The following is a 15375-nucleotide window of genomic DNA, read 5'->3' on the forward strand; positions in this document are numbered from 1 at the left end:
GTGTGTGTGTGTGTGTGTGTGTGTGTGTGTGTGTGTGTGTGTGTGTGTGTGTGTGTGTGTGTGTGATAGATAATTTTAGATAGATAGATAGATATAGAGAGACTGAGATAAAGAGAGAGAGAACTAATAGCAATAAACTTCCTTAATGGAGAAGAATTCAGGTAAATGGAGACAATGACCCCCCCTTCCTCTCTCTCTCTCTCTCTCTCTCTCTCTCTTTTACACAGCAACATTTTTTTCCTGTATAATTAAGCACTTTATTGAGCAACAAAAAAAAATGAGAGAGAGAGAGAGAGAGAGAGAGAGAGAGAGAGAGAGAGAGAGAGAGAGAGAGAGAGAGAGAGAGAGAGAGAGAGAGGTGGATACAGTCGAACAGTCATTCAAGTAACCAGACAGACAGACACGCAATCCTAATAATAATGTACATACAGTTAATAAAATAAAAAAACGATAAAGATAAAATTGAGTCAACCAAAAATGTAAATAAAAATGATAAAAAAATGAACACAAAAATAAAAGCAACGATGGAGCCGAACATTACGATCTAACGAAGGAGGAAAATGAGACGAAAACGAAGTAGAGCAAAATTAAAATAAAAAAATAAGTCTTACCTCTAAAAATAATTAAATATAACGATAAGAATTGATGTGAAGTAAACACGAGGGAGAGAGAGGGGGTGAGGGGAGGAGGTGAGAGGGAGAAGATCCGGGTTCTCTCTCTCTCTCTCGCATATTCAAAAGAAGAATATAAGGAAGAAGATGAAGAAAAGGAAAAAATTATGATGGCGATAAAGAAAATGATGAAGGAGAAGAAGAAGAATGACATGATAAACTGCACTATAAAATAATTAATATAAAAAAAAGAAATCACGACAGCAAAGAAGGAGGAGGAGTAGGAGGAGAAAAGTGAGAGTTGATGGCGAGGAGGAGGAGGAGGAGGAGGAGGAGGAGGAGAGGAAGATTAATGCAGACATAATTAAGGAAAGAACATATTTAATATTTGCCTCAAACACCATGCCCTCTGTCCTCTTTGCCCTCCTCATCCTCTCTCTCTCTCTAACTTCCGCCTCTCCCTCTCTTTCGTCTCTTCCTCCTCTCCCTTCTTCCCTCCTTCCCTCCATGGCTTCCTTTTAGCTCTTCTCGTGTTTTCCTGTTTTCCTTCTTCCTTTCCAGAAAGAGAGAAAGAGAAACAAAAAAAATCCAAAGAAAGAAAAACAAAATCTAACAAAACACGAATAACAACAAAATGTAATAAAACAAGAGAATGAAAAACAGAAAAAAACGGAAAAAAAGAAAATGGGAACAAAACAAACAGACGTCCTTGAGCGGAAAGAAAACGAAGGTTGAAAAGTATTGTGGAGGAGAAACCGTGAGGAGAGGAAGAGGATATTTTAATGAGGAGGAGGAGGAAGAGGAAGAGGAGGAGGAGGAGGAAGAGGAGGAGGAGTGACTTGGCGCATAACAGTAATTCGGACTTGTTCCCACGGTCATTTAAGTTCACGGAAAAAAAATATAAAGATAAAAAGAGTAGGAGAGAGAGAGAGAGAGAGAGAGAGAGAGAGAGAGAGAGAGAGAGAGAGAGAGAGAGAGAGAGAGAGAGAGAGAGAGAGAGAGAGAGAGAGAGAGAGAGAGAGAGAGAGAGAGAGAGAGAGAGAGAGAGAGAGAGAGAGAGAGAACAGAAAAACAACAACAACAAACAAGCCAACTAAATCTAAAACAGAGCTCGATACAAAAAAAAAAAAAAACATATTCTGAAGGTAAAATAAGTGTTAAAGAAAATAACATAAGGCAGAGGATAGAGATATCTGATGACACGTCCAGATAAGAGAAGTGAGAGGAGACGGAGAAGGAGGAAGAGGAGGAGGAGAAAAAGGAGGAGGAGGAGAAGCAAAAAAGGAGGAGGAGGAGAAGAATTACAAGGTTCTACACAACACACAACATATCAACGAACGCATACCAGACACCAAACAAGGAGAAGGAAGAGGAGGAGGAGGAGGAGAAGGAAAAGGAGGAGGAGGAGGAGAAGGAAAAGGAGAAAAAAGAGGGAGAGGACGAAGAGGACAAAAATCACGCATACCAGACACCCACCGATGCATGTAAGAGCCTTAAATAAATGCCTACAAGAGCCTTTCCATGCCTACAACAGCTGTTCAATGTCTACAAGAGCCTTTGAATGCCTACAACCTCTATTCAATGCCTACAAGAACCTTTCCATGCCTACAACAGCTATTCAATGCCTGCAAGAGCCTTTCCATGCCTACAACAGCCAATCAATGCCTACAAGAGCCTTTGAATGCCTACAACCTCTATTCAATGCCTACAAGAGCCTTTCCATGCCTACTACAGCTATTCAAAGCCTACAAGAGCCTTTGAATGCCTACGAGAGCACAAAGGAGCCTTTAGTGGGCTTCAAGAACACAGTGCGGAGGGCAGATCGAGGTGCACGCGGCGTGGACAAGAATGGAACGAAGAGACGCCGAAGGAAGTGTCCAGCAAGGAGGAGGGAGACGGAGGCGCCGCAGTGACGGATGGGTGCTCACTCAAGGGAGGAGGAGGAGGAGGAGGACTGTCACGGTGGCTTTGTAACAAGGAAGAAGAACGGATATGAAAAAGTTGTTCTCCAGATGGTCCTCCTCTTCCGCGACACTTGTCATTTGGAGAGGAAGAGGATGAAGAAGAAGAAGAAGAACAAGAACAAGAACAAGAAGAAGAAAAAGAATAAGAAGAAGAAGAAAGAAGAAAGAAGAAAGAAAAATAGAAAAAAAAACAGAAAAAGAAGGAAAAATAGAAAAAGCAGAACAAGCAGAACAAGAACAAGAAAACAAGAACAAGTGGCAAAAGAAAAAAAAAGAACAGGAAGAAGAAGAATAACAAGAAAAAGATAAGAAAGAAGAAGAGGAGTGGGGGCAGGAGGAGGAGAAAGGAAGATCACAGGACTCCCAGCACGAGCGTCGACAGATAATCTCTTCCTGCATTAAACGTCTGCCATTGGAGGTCACAGTGAGGTGTCATTAGCCGCGGGAGGGAGTGGCCGAGGGGGAACACAGGGAAAGAAAGAGAGAGAGAAGGAGGGAGGGCATGCAGGTCGCAGGGAGCCAGCAGCGGAGTTCTCGCAAAAGTAGCAATGACTCAGCTACGCCCGCGGCCCAACGTGCAACAGGAACAGCAGCAAGAGCAGGAGGAGGAGGAGGAGGAGGAGGAGGAGAAGGATGGTACTCTTCGTCCAGCTGTGAGGTATAACAGCGATAACGCGTCATCTTTTTCAGCTGTCCATTGTTAAGTAAGGTTCTCTCTCTCTCTCTCTCTCTCTCTCTCTCTCTCTCTCTCTCTCTCTCTCTCTCTTTTCTTGGGAAGGAAAAAGAATAAACGAAACTGAGAGGCGAGAAAATAGAATGATGAAAAGAGAGGAAACGAGGAAGGCGAAGGAGGAGGAGGAGGAGGAGGAGGAGGAGGAAAGAGAGAACCTTCACACTTGCCTGGGGGGAGGAGGAGGGGAGGGGAGGGGAGGGGAGGGGTGGAAGAGACGGCATCGACCTTGGCAGTGAACTTGAGCAAGAGAAAGAAAGACAGAGAGAGAAGAGAGAGACGAGCCGCACACCTGTCTGTCTTTCGCTCTACCTGCCCGTCTGTCTGTCTATCTGTCTACCTATTCGTCTGTCTATCTGTTTGCTTGTGTTTATATTCGTTCGTATGTCTGTCTTTTTTTTTAATATGCCTGTCAGTCTGTGTTTGTCTGTCTTTCTGTCGTTGATGATTGATTTAAATAATTTCTCCTCCTGTCAGTCAATCAGTCAGTCTTTCAGCCCGTCAGTCATTCAGTCAGTCAGTCAGTCAATCAGCCAGTCATCCAGTCAGTCAGTCAGTCAGTCAGTCTTCCAGCCCGTCATTCATTCATTCAGTCAGTCAGTCAATCAGTCAGTCTTTCAGCCCGTCAGTCATTCATCTAGTCAGTCAGTCAGTCAGTCAGTCTTTCAGCCCGTCAGTCATTCATTCAGTCATTCAGTCAATCAGTCAGTCATTCAGTCAGTCAGTCAATCAGTCAGTCATCCAGTCAGTCAGGCAGTCAATCAGTCAGTCATCCAGTCAGTCAGTCAGTCAATCAGTCAGTCATCCAGTCAGTCAGTCAGTCAGTCATCCAGTCAGTCAGTCAGTCAATCAGTCAGTGAAGCGGGAAGTCATGGAGTCAACAGTTTCAAAGTCAACATCACGACGTAAGACGAGTTTCAAGATAAAAAATAATTCCAGTTTCATTGCAAGTTTAAGTTCAAGGTTTATTTTTACTCTCTCTCTCTCTCTCTCTCTCTCTCTCTCTCTCTCTCTCTCTCTCTTACTCTTCTTCCTATTCAAATTAAGCGCGTCAGGATTTTTCTTTTACACTTTTTCTTTCTTTCCGGCGTTTTCATCCATGTGTATCTGTCTTATCTTCTCCCCGCCCTTTATCGTGTCCCCTCCACCTCTTATTAACCGCTTCTCTCCTCTCTTCCTCGTTCGTGTTATGCCTCCCTCCCTCTCTCCTTTTTTTTTTTTTTTTTGCTCTTCCCGTCCTCTCTTTTTTTTTTCCCCCTCCTGGCATGACGGTGCGATTACAACACACACACACACACACACACACACACACACACACACACACACACGCACGGACGCACGCACGCCTATTTACTCTCAACACTTGCGCTTCTTTTTTTTCTCCCACAATTACCTGAAGTATGTGAGAGTTTGTCGTGGGCGTGGGAGAATTTCGATGGGCGTGGGAAAGTTAATACGGGTGCCAACGGAGGGAAGGAAAGAGTAAAAGGAGAGAAGAGGAAACGACAGAAAGGGAGGAAAGGAGACAAGAAGAGAAGGTAGGAGAGAAAAGAATAAAAGAGAAGGTAGAAAGGAAAATATAGTAAAGAGATGAGACGATAAGAGAAAGAAATGAAGAGAAGATAGAGAGGAAGGAAAGGAGGGAAGTGGAGAAAGCAGAAGAAAAAGGAAAGAAGGTATAAAGGAAGGAAAGGGGACAAGAGGAGAAGGTAGGAGACATAAATGAGAGAAGAGGAGAAGATAAGAAGGGAGGAAAGGAGAGGAGAGAAGAAGGCAGGAGAGAGAAAGGAGAATATTAGTGCATGGGAAAATAAGAGAGGACAAGACGGAGTGGCAGAGAGAGAGAGAGAGAGAAAGACAGGAGAGAAGGAAGAGTGAAGGAAAGAAAGAAAAGAACAGAAGGGAAGAGACAGGGAGACAGGAAGGGAGGGAAAAAGAGAGTAAGATGGAAGAATGGAGGAGAATAAAGATGGAAAGCGGAGAGGGTAGAGGAGGAGGAAAAGTGGAGGAAAGCAAAGTGCACGGAAAGGTAAGAGAGACAGGAAAGGAAGGAGGGAGGGAAGAGGAGAGGAGGAAGGGAGAATGGAGGAGAGGGGCGGAAGGAAGAATGGAGGAGGTATTTCTTAATCGCTTTCTGAGTACCGTTGATCTTTGGCTTCCACGAGACCTTGTTTTTTTTCCTTCTTCCAGTAACTGCTGTGTTTCTCGTGTGTCAGTTCAGCCTGTTTCTTCACCTTACCTCCCCTCTCCTCCTCCCCTTCTCTTCCCCTTCTCTTCCTCTTTCTCATTCACTCATTATCTCTATTCTCCAACCATTCATTCGTTAGTTCTCTATTTGCCTCGTATCGTTTTTTTTTTACTTTCTTTATCTCTTTTATTTCTTTCCTTCGTTCGTTCTCTCATTATTTGTCCATGTTTTTTTTTTGTCGTTCTGTGTGTGTGTGTGTGTGTGTGTGTGTGTGTGTGTGTGTGTTTATATGTGGTGGTAATATTGATAGTGATGTTGGGGCTATCGTGTCATGGTGGTGGTGGTGGTGGTGGAGGTGAGGGTGGTGGTAATAGTGCGGTTATAGTGGTGGTGGTGGTGGTGGTGGTGTCGAGAGGTTACTGACGCCCAAAGGGAGACCCATTCCCATTTCCTCTCACCCTCATCTCCCCCTGGTCACTTCCCGTCTTCTTCTCCCTTCTTTTCCACTATCCCTTCTTCCTCCTTCTCTCTCCATGCCTCTCTCTCACCCTGCTCTCTTCCGGACACCCTCTCTTCCTTCCTTCCTTCCTGTCCTCTTCCTCCCTTCGTCTGTCGGCGTGGCGGAAGTAAAGCCATCAAAACGGGAGTATTTAGATGAGGAAGGATCGAGTAAAAAAACGATAATGTTATAAGTGAGATAAAAAAAAACGTAATTGGAAGGAATTGAGAAGTAGCGTGACTGACATGAACCACAGGACAGAGGAAGAGGGAGAAAGAAAAAGACAGATAGAAAGAAAGACAGATCGAGAGAGAGAGAGAGAGAGAGAGAGAGAGAGAGAGAGAGAGAGAGAGAACTGTATACTCTTTAAACAGCATCCTCTCATTGTTTTTCTTAAGCGTCGTTACAATGAATATTTATAATTCTCTGGCACATAGCACCTCCTCGCTCTCTTCCGCACCCCCGTCCCATTTTCTTTGTTTAGCGCCATCTCTCCCATTGTTTAGTTCACCCGCGCGCCGTTAGAGGCCACCACCCCCTCACAAGTGTTGGTTGGTCCCGCGAGGTTAACTTTCCGGGGTGAAGAGTTTAGCATCGGTGCCCGTTAGGAAAAAAGGAAGAAAGAAAGGCAAAGGAAATTAAATGAAAACAAGGTATTACTATTGAGTCTCCCTGTCCAAAGAAGAAAACTGAGGGAAAAACGAAAGGTAATTGTACTTAATCTTATCCTTCAGTTAGAGAAAAGAAAGAGACGCAAAGGAAAAGGAAGTGAATAGCAAAGGTAATGAAGGGAAAACAAGGTATTATGTTATTGGTTTTGGAATTACTTACTGAAGGAAAAACGAGAGACGAGACAAAACGAAGGTAAACGAGACATTGTAATTAATCTTTTTCTTACTCAGTCGCTCCAAAACTAACATTATCTTGACTTGGTTGGCTTTGGCAGGAAAATAAGGAGTTCATTGAGTAAATATGCAAAAAAATAAAAGGATGATTCTCTCTTTTTTCTCCTCTCTCTCAAGATTCTCCCACACCACTCTCCTCTCCCTTCCTCCATCCCTCTCCCTTTCTCCCTCTCTCCCTCCTTCGCTCCACCCTCGCAGGAAAATGAGTTCATTGAGTAAATATGCAAGAAATTAAAAAAAGGATGATTCTCTCTTTTTCTTCTCTCTCTCAGGATTCTCCCACACCCCTCTCCTCTCCCTTCCTACTTTCCCCTCCCTTTCTCCCTCTCTTCCTCCTTCACTCCACCCTCGCTCTCACCCTTCCTCCTTCCCTACCCCCCTTCCCCTTGTTTCCCTGTAACCTACCCCCCCTCCCCCCTCAACAGGTACACGACCTTCACACTTCCTGTTTCCCTCCCGCCGCGGCTCAGGTTACTCCCTCGCCTATAAATTAATGCTGTTCTCCGGTTTGCTTTCTGTCTCCTTTTTCATGTTATTTTTTTTTTATATCGTCACCTTCGTAAGCAAAACGCCTCAGTCATTATTTTCTACTTTTCAGGAAATCATAAAAAAACTGTCATTATCACATTTGTTTTAAGATTTGGGCAGGAATGAAAAGGCCAATTCTAGAACACTCAAACCCGGAATGACCGAGGCAGCTATACAGAAATGGGCGTCACATGTTGAAAAATTGATGTAGACAAAAACCTGGAAATCTCTGAAAAATGACTTAGGCGATTATTTTCTGAGGGTGACGATATGTTCCTTAGGCCTAAAGCGATAAAAAAAGAAAGATGGAATTTACACACCGAACCTGAATTAGTCACTTATCATTAATTTTAGTCTACCTTCCTTTATTTATGATACTATCTTTATATATGTTTTTATTTTACATATTTTTTTACGCCTATAGGTGTAATAAGTGGGTAAATGAAATACAGAAACAGAGTCTACACATTGGCCGCTGATCATTAAGACCCAATGCATTAGTCTGCCATGTCTCCTCTCTACGCTTTTTTTTTCATTCATGAAGATAAAAAAAAAAAAATAGGATTGAAATGCATAGAGCCTAAATTTAGTTAGTTATCATTATTGTCACATCTATTTCTTATCAGTGAACCACCAAAGTGAGATGAAATATACAAACAGACCCTATATTAGAAAATTATCATTATTATTACCAGTATGTTGTAAGTTAATACACTCCAGAAATTTGGTGTTTATTTTTTGTTTTGTCTGACAGATTTTAGGTTCTGTGTGTATGTGGGAGGAACATGCGCGTGTGGTGTTTTGTGTTATGTTCATACTCCTGTCTCATAAACGTGTAGCAAAGGAACTACGGCTGTTTCGTTTTTAATGTAATACCTGAAAATGTATAAGGAGTTTTCTGCCGATTTGTATAAAGAAAAAATATGGTCTGACGTATGTTCAATTTTCTGGTTGACGGCATTTCCTGGACAAGAACCGAATATTTACCATATGAACACACACACACACACACACACACACACACACACACACACACACACACACACACACACACACACACAACCACAACACGTTACTCGTGACCGGAAGCTCCGATGGGTGAGTTATAGGAGGAGGGGAGGAGGAGGAGGAGGAGGAGGAGGAGGGGTAGAGAAGAAATGGTAAGCGAAGTATGGGAGAGAGTGAACGTGGAAGAGGAAGGGGATAGAAGGAAAGTAAAAGATGATGAGATGAAGGAAGAGGAGAAAGAGGAGGAAGAGTGGGGAAAGAGGAGGTAGGGAGGAGGAGGTAAATGTGATGATGAAGGAAAAAAATATCAAAATAAAACGAGATAGTGAGGGCATGAGAAGCAGATACAGTAAGTACAGTCACGGCGGCAAGAAGAAAGAAAGAAAGAAAATAAGTAGATAGTAAGAAGTAGCAAAAAAGCAGCGAAAATGCACCAAAAAAAAAAAAAAAAAGCCGAGGAACACTAAATCCGTGACCTCCCCTGACCTCATTACCCTTCAGAGCTCACCTGTAAATCTCACCTGGACCACTTCCGCCGCCAGAAGCCTTAACCCATCCACCCCTCGTTCTAACCTGACCCAACAATCTTCCTCTCACCCGTTTCACCCCATCTTAATCCCCATCAACCCATCCTAACCTAACTCTAGCGTAACTTTCTTCCTCACAAACTTTAACCCAGACTTCATCAACCCCATCAACCCTCATTAACCTAACCAAACCTAAAAATCTCCCTCCCCTCTATGTATCCCCCAACCCAAATCTTTAACTTAACCTAATCAACCTCTCATTCCAACCTACCTACCTAAACCCATCCGTGCCTAAATCCACGCTCCCTCCCTTTTAGAAAACAAGAGATAGCTTCCCTCTCCTCTCCCTCTTTTTATCCTCCCCCGGCTCACACGCGCAAGAAGAAAAAATAACATTGGTTCGTTGCAAATAATTTCATAGAACGAGAAAGACAAAAATCAAACAAACAGCTCCACCTGGACAGCCGTGGCTTGGGGCAGGCCAGGTAATACGGTGACAGGTAAATACAACTTACCTGGAGTCCCGGAGAGAATGTTCGTAGCGTCCTCCTGTAACGAGAAAGAAATGCAGGTGAGTGAGTGCCTAAGAGCTACATACTTTCTTACTGGAGAGATGGTGAGAGATGGAGAGAAAGACAGGGATGGACAGGAAGAGAGACAAAATCAGATTTGTGAAATGAAGAAGTGAGGAAGTGAATATACGTTTAATAAAAAGACTTCATGAAACCACATATACATACAAGCATACATACATACACACACACTTACGAACATACATACATACATACATACATACAAACACACGAAACCGGCTATAAGGCAACCAACCTTCACACACACACAAAAAAAAAAAAACGGTTTTATGACCCGGAAAAGAAGAGTTTTCACTAATTGTATGTGAGTGGAGGGTAGTACTGTAGGCCTACTGAGGACAAGAGAGAGAGAGAGAGAGAGAGAGAGAGAGAGAGAGAGAGAGAGAGAGAGAGAGAGAGAGAGAGAGAGAGAGAGAGAGAGAGAGAGAGAGAGAGAGAATAAGCATTGTATCACGTCTTTCCCGTCCTCCTCCTCCTCCTCCTCCTCCTCCTCCTCTTCCTCCTCCTCTTGCTAGGTGGAATGACTTCTTCCCGTCACACGCCGGATATCACTCTCCCTTTCCTCCTCTTCCTTCTCCCTTTCCTTCACCCCTCTTTACTTTTTTTCCCCTTTCCGCTATTCCCACCATCTCCCTTTCCTCCACCTCAACCTCCTCCCTTATTTTTCCTCCCTTTCCTCCACTTCCTCCCTCTCTTTAATCCTCCTTTATTCCCTCCTTCGTTTTCTTAAGCTTCTATTTTTTTTTTATTTTCTCTATTACCAGAAATTTGTTACGACTTTTGTGTGTGTGTGTGTGTGTGTGTGTGTGTGTGTGTGTGTGTGTGTGTGTGTGTGTGTGTGTGTGTGTGTTGTCGTAGGTCAGTCAGGCATGAACATTTCGCCTTTCTTCTTCTGTTCTCTCTCGGCATATTCGTTCAATATCATTTTTTTTTTTTTTTTTCCTTTCGTACTGCTCGGGTCTTATAAGCCTTAATTTTCTTTTAAATTTATGTTCTTTAAGACTTTACTGTATTCGTCGACAATTTCTAACCTTTTTTTCTTGTTTCTTATCCCATCATATTTTATTTATTTTTATATTTTTATCATCTATTTTTCCCTTCTTCTTCTTCTTCTTCTAGTTTTTGTTCTTCTTCTTCTTCTACTACTTTTTCTTCTTCTTTGTATTCCTTCTCCATCTTTCCTTTCGTTTCGTCCCCATTTCCTTTCCTTATTCATCCTCCTATCTCCCTGCACATCCATTCTCTCGATCCAGCACTTAATCCCTTCCCTCTCCTCTCCTTCTGTCACTACCTGTCTTTCTTTCTGCCCGTGACCCGTACTTTCACTCCTCCTCCTCCCTCTCTTCCTCCCTTCTCCCGGGGGCAGGGCGGGGCGCAGCGACGCTCCCACAGTACCCTGCCAGCCCGGCGCGCCGTCACCGTAGCCAGCACTCGAGGCCGACCCGCCACCGCCTCACCGTTTGCCCTTCACAAACAAGGAAAAACCGTCCCTCGACCCCCATTGGCCCACGCGACACAGACCTTTCCGCTGATTGGTTAAAGCCTTACCTCTCCCCCCCCCCCCCCCCTTTCCTTCCTTCCTTCCTTGGTTGCTCCCTTCCTTCTGCTTTTCTATCTCTACTTTTTATTCTATATCATTCACTTCTTATCTATTGTTTCTTTTTCTTCTTCATCATCATCTTTTTGTGAGTGTAACCGGATAGAATCGGGAACGAGATCGAATATAGTTTTTTTTTTTATTCTGTTACTTTTTGGGGGGATGGCATGGTGAAGGGAGAGAAGGAGAGAGAGAAAAAAAGAGAGAGAGAGCATCCAACGGGCTTCGTATTTGTTCCCGACTGAGCTTGTTTTTACCGTAAGCAGCCTGGAGTGTGTCTGATTCTCTTATTAGAGGAGATAGAAAAAGAAAACCCAGGCGTGGTAATTCTTGAGGCAGAAAAAAAAGATAGAATTATGAAAGGAAAATAACGCCAATATACGAAGGTAAAATAATGATGATAATAAAAGTAAAACAGTAATAATAATAATAATAATAATAATAATAATAATAATAATAATAATAATAATAATAATAATAATAAAAGTAATGTGTATTGGAACGCAAGAAAAGGTGATAGAAATGCCGTGACCAGGTGATAAATAAATTCCTCTGTTTCTTTCCCTTCCAGTCACACGTTTCGCCGCAATAAATTCTCCCACGTCCGGTCATCTTCCTGGTCAACCCCTCCCTCCCCTCCCCCCCCCCAAAAAAAAAGGGGAGTAAAGAAAGGAATGGGAAATATCAATTACCTCCCCGACAATCTCCCACTTCCTTCACGACGGGGAGAAGAGAAAGAAGAAAAAGGATAGAACAAAAAAATGAGAACACTGATTAACTTTTACTTCTTGTGGTCACGCGGAAAAAAAGTGTAATAGACGAGAACCAGGAGGAGGAAGAGAAGGAGGAGGAGGAGGAGGAGGAGGTGGAGGAGGAGTAGTAGGAGGAGGAGGAAGAAAAAAAAAGTACCTGCTATCCTAAATTTTCACGGGTGAGAAGAGAAAGAGAAAAAAAGGGAGAAGAAAACGAGGATAATTAATAAGAGGCAACACGTCACTGAGTTAAGACGAATCAGTTACGCCGCTGCCTTGTGGTTGACCTGAGATGGTGTAGGTGTGGGGGTGGGGGTGGGGGTGGAGGGTGACAGGGGAATGGAAGGGAGATAGGAGGTGGTGGGCAGAACTTTGGGCATGGGTAGGAAAAGTGGACAGGGGACAGATGGATATGTGGAGGGGGCGGGGGGTGATGGGGGGTAGTGGAAAATGGGAGAAAGTAGAAGGAGGGAGACTGTACTTGGGGCATGGATAGGATGGTGGACGAGAGACAGATGGGTAAGTGGAGGAGAGGTGGATGAAGGGGTTTAGGGGTGATGGAGGGTAGTGGGAAATGGGGGGGAGGTAGAAGGTGGGGAATAGTACTTTTGGCATGGGTAGGAGGGTGGATGGGGGAGAGATTGGTACGTGTAGGTAAATCAAGAGTGGATAGGGTACAGGTTGGTAGGTAGGACTCGTAGGTGGATGTCTGAGCAGGTGGAGGGAAGAGGGAGGTGGAGGAGCAGTCAGACGAAGGAGAAACGGTAAGGAGGAAGATAATTACAGGTAAGCTGACGGAGAGGTGCGAGACAGGTGTGTGGGGAGAGTGTAAGGAGGGAGAGATGTGTGAGGGAGGGAGACTGGGTGAGGAGGGATTGAAGGAGGGTGAGAGAGGAAGGAGGAGGGTAGGGGGAGTAAGAGGGTAAAGGGGAGGAGTTAGGATGTATGGGGAGCGAGACAAGGGGAGAATGGGAGAGATGTTTGGGTGAAGGAGAAATTGATGGAGGAGGATTGGGTGTAAGAGGCGGATGAGGGTGACAAGAGGAGAGTGGGGAGGTGAAGGGGAACAGGTAGGGTGTGTGGGGAGAGAGACAAGGGGAGGATGGGGACAGGTGAAGATTGGTGAGATGGGTGAAGAGTGAGGAGATGGGTGAAGGGGAATAGAGGATGGGAGGGGGAGGACGGGGACAGGTGGAGATTGGTGAGGGGGCAATGGGCAAGGTGAGAAGTGAGATGGGTGAAGAGTGAGGAGATGGGTGAAGGGGCATGGAGGATGGGAGGGGGAGGAGGGGGAAGGGGGAACAGGAATTACAGCGGGCCTACACCACAACCACGTCTCCCCATGCCCGGGTCTGGAAATGGCCTTTGTCCTAACTGTGTCCCCTTAGCCACGGCAATACATCACGTGACAGGCATACAATACGGGGCGAAAGGGAGACGGAGGGGTGGGGGAGGAAGGGGATGAGGGAGGGAGGATAGGAGGAGACGGTGACGGAGAGGGAAGGAAAGTGAAGGTGTGTTATTTTCCTCAAAAGTACCTGTTTATTTACGTCCACCTGACGATCTCCTGCTATCTGGTTACCATTTTCTTTTTCGTCTGTCTGTCTCTCTTTGCTCTTTATCCATCTTCTCTTCTTCCCTTCTTCATCCGTCCTACCTCTCTCTTCTTTCTCCCTTAATTTCTTCTATTCTTTTCTTCCTTTTTCCTTCATTCCGTTTACCTGTCTTATTTTCTTCCTTTCGTTCCTTTTTCCTATGGCATCCTCTTGACTTCTTTCCTTTTCCTCATCTCTTTCTTTTCCCTTCTTTTCCTCTACCCATCTCTTCCTTTTCCTTTCATTCCTTCAACCCATCTCTTCCTTTTCCTTTCATTCCTTCAACCCATCTCTTCCTTTTCTCTTCCTCTATCCTACCTCTCTCTTCCTCTTCCCTTCATTCCTTCTACACATCTCTTCCTTTTCTCTTCCTCTATCCTACCTCTCTCTTCCTCTTCCCTTCATTCCTTCTACACATCTCTTCCTTTTCTCTTCCTCTATCCTACCTCTCTCTTCCTCTTCCCTTCATCTCCTCTTGCTTTCCTAACTCTCTCCTCCTCGTCTTTATTGCACCTTATTTCATGTGTTCCTATTTCTCATCCAAGATTTCTTATTGTTCTTTGCCCTTCTGCAGTCTCTCTTTCTTCCTTCCTCCCTCCTTCTTCTTCCCTCCCTTCCACCTTTCTTTGATCCGCCGACCCGCCATGCGCCCCCTGCCTCTCCCTGCCTCCCCACTGCTCGTCTGTTGACACTCTCACCGCTGACTGCCTCTCCTGCCTCTTAAGAAATGCCTCCCTCCCTCCCTTGTCTGCCTCCTGTCTGTCTGTCTGTCCGTCTGTCTGTCTGTCAACCCGTCTCTTTGTCAGGCTCTCTTCAGGATGTGTCTGCTGTAGTCTCTCTCTTCTCTCTTTCCCTCTTCTTTTCCTCTTTGTCCCTTTCGTTCTTTTCCTTTCATTGCAAAACTGTTTTACTTGAAATTATCGGTTCTGTAATATTTTTTTCTCCTGTTTTCGTTATTTTCTTGTATCTATGCTTTTTCTTCCGTATATTCTCTCATTACAACAAGAGTAGAAGTAGTTAAAAGGATTAAAGAAAGAGATAAGTCACAAGAAGACAATAGAGTCTCTCTCTCTCTCTCTCTCTCTCTCTCTCTCTCTCTCTCTCTCTCTCTCTCTCTCTCTCTCTCTCTCTCACGCTTCCCTTTTCCGTCTCCTTCAGCCAAATGCACGGCGAATCGGGTCTTCCAAGTGTCGGGTCCTCAGGGTTCGACCGGCAAACAACACCGACTCGAGTTTTGGGTCTCCTTTTCTCCTTTATTCTCGCCTTTACCTTGTCACGCTACCGGGAAGAGGAAAGAGAAGAGAGAGAGGAAGGAGAGAGAGAAGACAGACATGACGGGAAGGAGAGGCATAAAGGTCTTAGGTGGAAATAACTTGAAAATACGAAGGAAGGACATGGAAAAGGATGAGTGAGAATGGAAGGAAGAAGGGAACGTGCAGACGGAGGAGAAGAAAGACGAGGAAGAGGAGGAAGAAGAGGAGGAGGAGAAAGGGAAGGAGAGGAAGCGCAAAGTGATCAAAGACCTGGATGAGAAACCCTTTACACAATGCCACGGTGGAACACACACACACACACACACACACACACACACACACAAGGGGAAGCAAGCAAACAGACAACGTGGGTATGAGACAGACAGACAGACGGACGGAAAGACAGACAGACAGATATAGAAAAGGAATGAAGCTTCAGTATTGTCTCGTTCCGGTGCTTCGAACAATACAAGGAATATGAATCAAAGGTAGTGAAGTTAGTTTGATTGTTGAATTGGTTGGCTGTTTCGTTATTGCTAGGTAAGATAAAGTAAGCAATCTCTCTCTCTCTCTCTCTCTCTCTCTCTCTCTCTCTCTCTCTCTCTCTCTCTCTCTCTCTCTCTCT

The 15375-nt window shown here is 44.5% G+C and overlaps 1 protein-coding gene across 5 annotated transcripts in view; it reads right to left on the reverse strand.

Annotated features, from left to right (window-relative positions):
- LOC127007517 (mucin-2-like) overlaps window positions 1-15375 on the reverse strand; it is a 114575-nt gene that overhangs the window by 50796 nt on the left and 48404 nt on the right. For all 5 annotated transcript variants that reach the window (XM_050878647.1, XM_050878646.1, XM_050878645.1 and 2 more), the window contains exon 2: window positions 9476-9509. In XM_050878647.1, coding sequence (XP_050734604.1) covers window positions 9476-9509 — 34 coding nt within the window. The remainder of the gene's footprint in view (window positions 1-9475; window positions 9510-15375) is intronic.

Source organism: Eriocheir sinensis, chromosome 35 (assembly GCF_024679095.1).
Source record: "Eriocheir sinensis breed Jianghai 21 chromosome 35, ASM2467909v1, whole genome shotgun sequence".
Taxonomy (NCBI): domain Eukaryota; kingdom Metazoa; phylum Arthropoda; class Malacostraca; order Decapoda; family Varunidae; genus Eriocheir; species Eriocheir sinensis.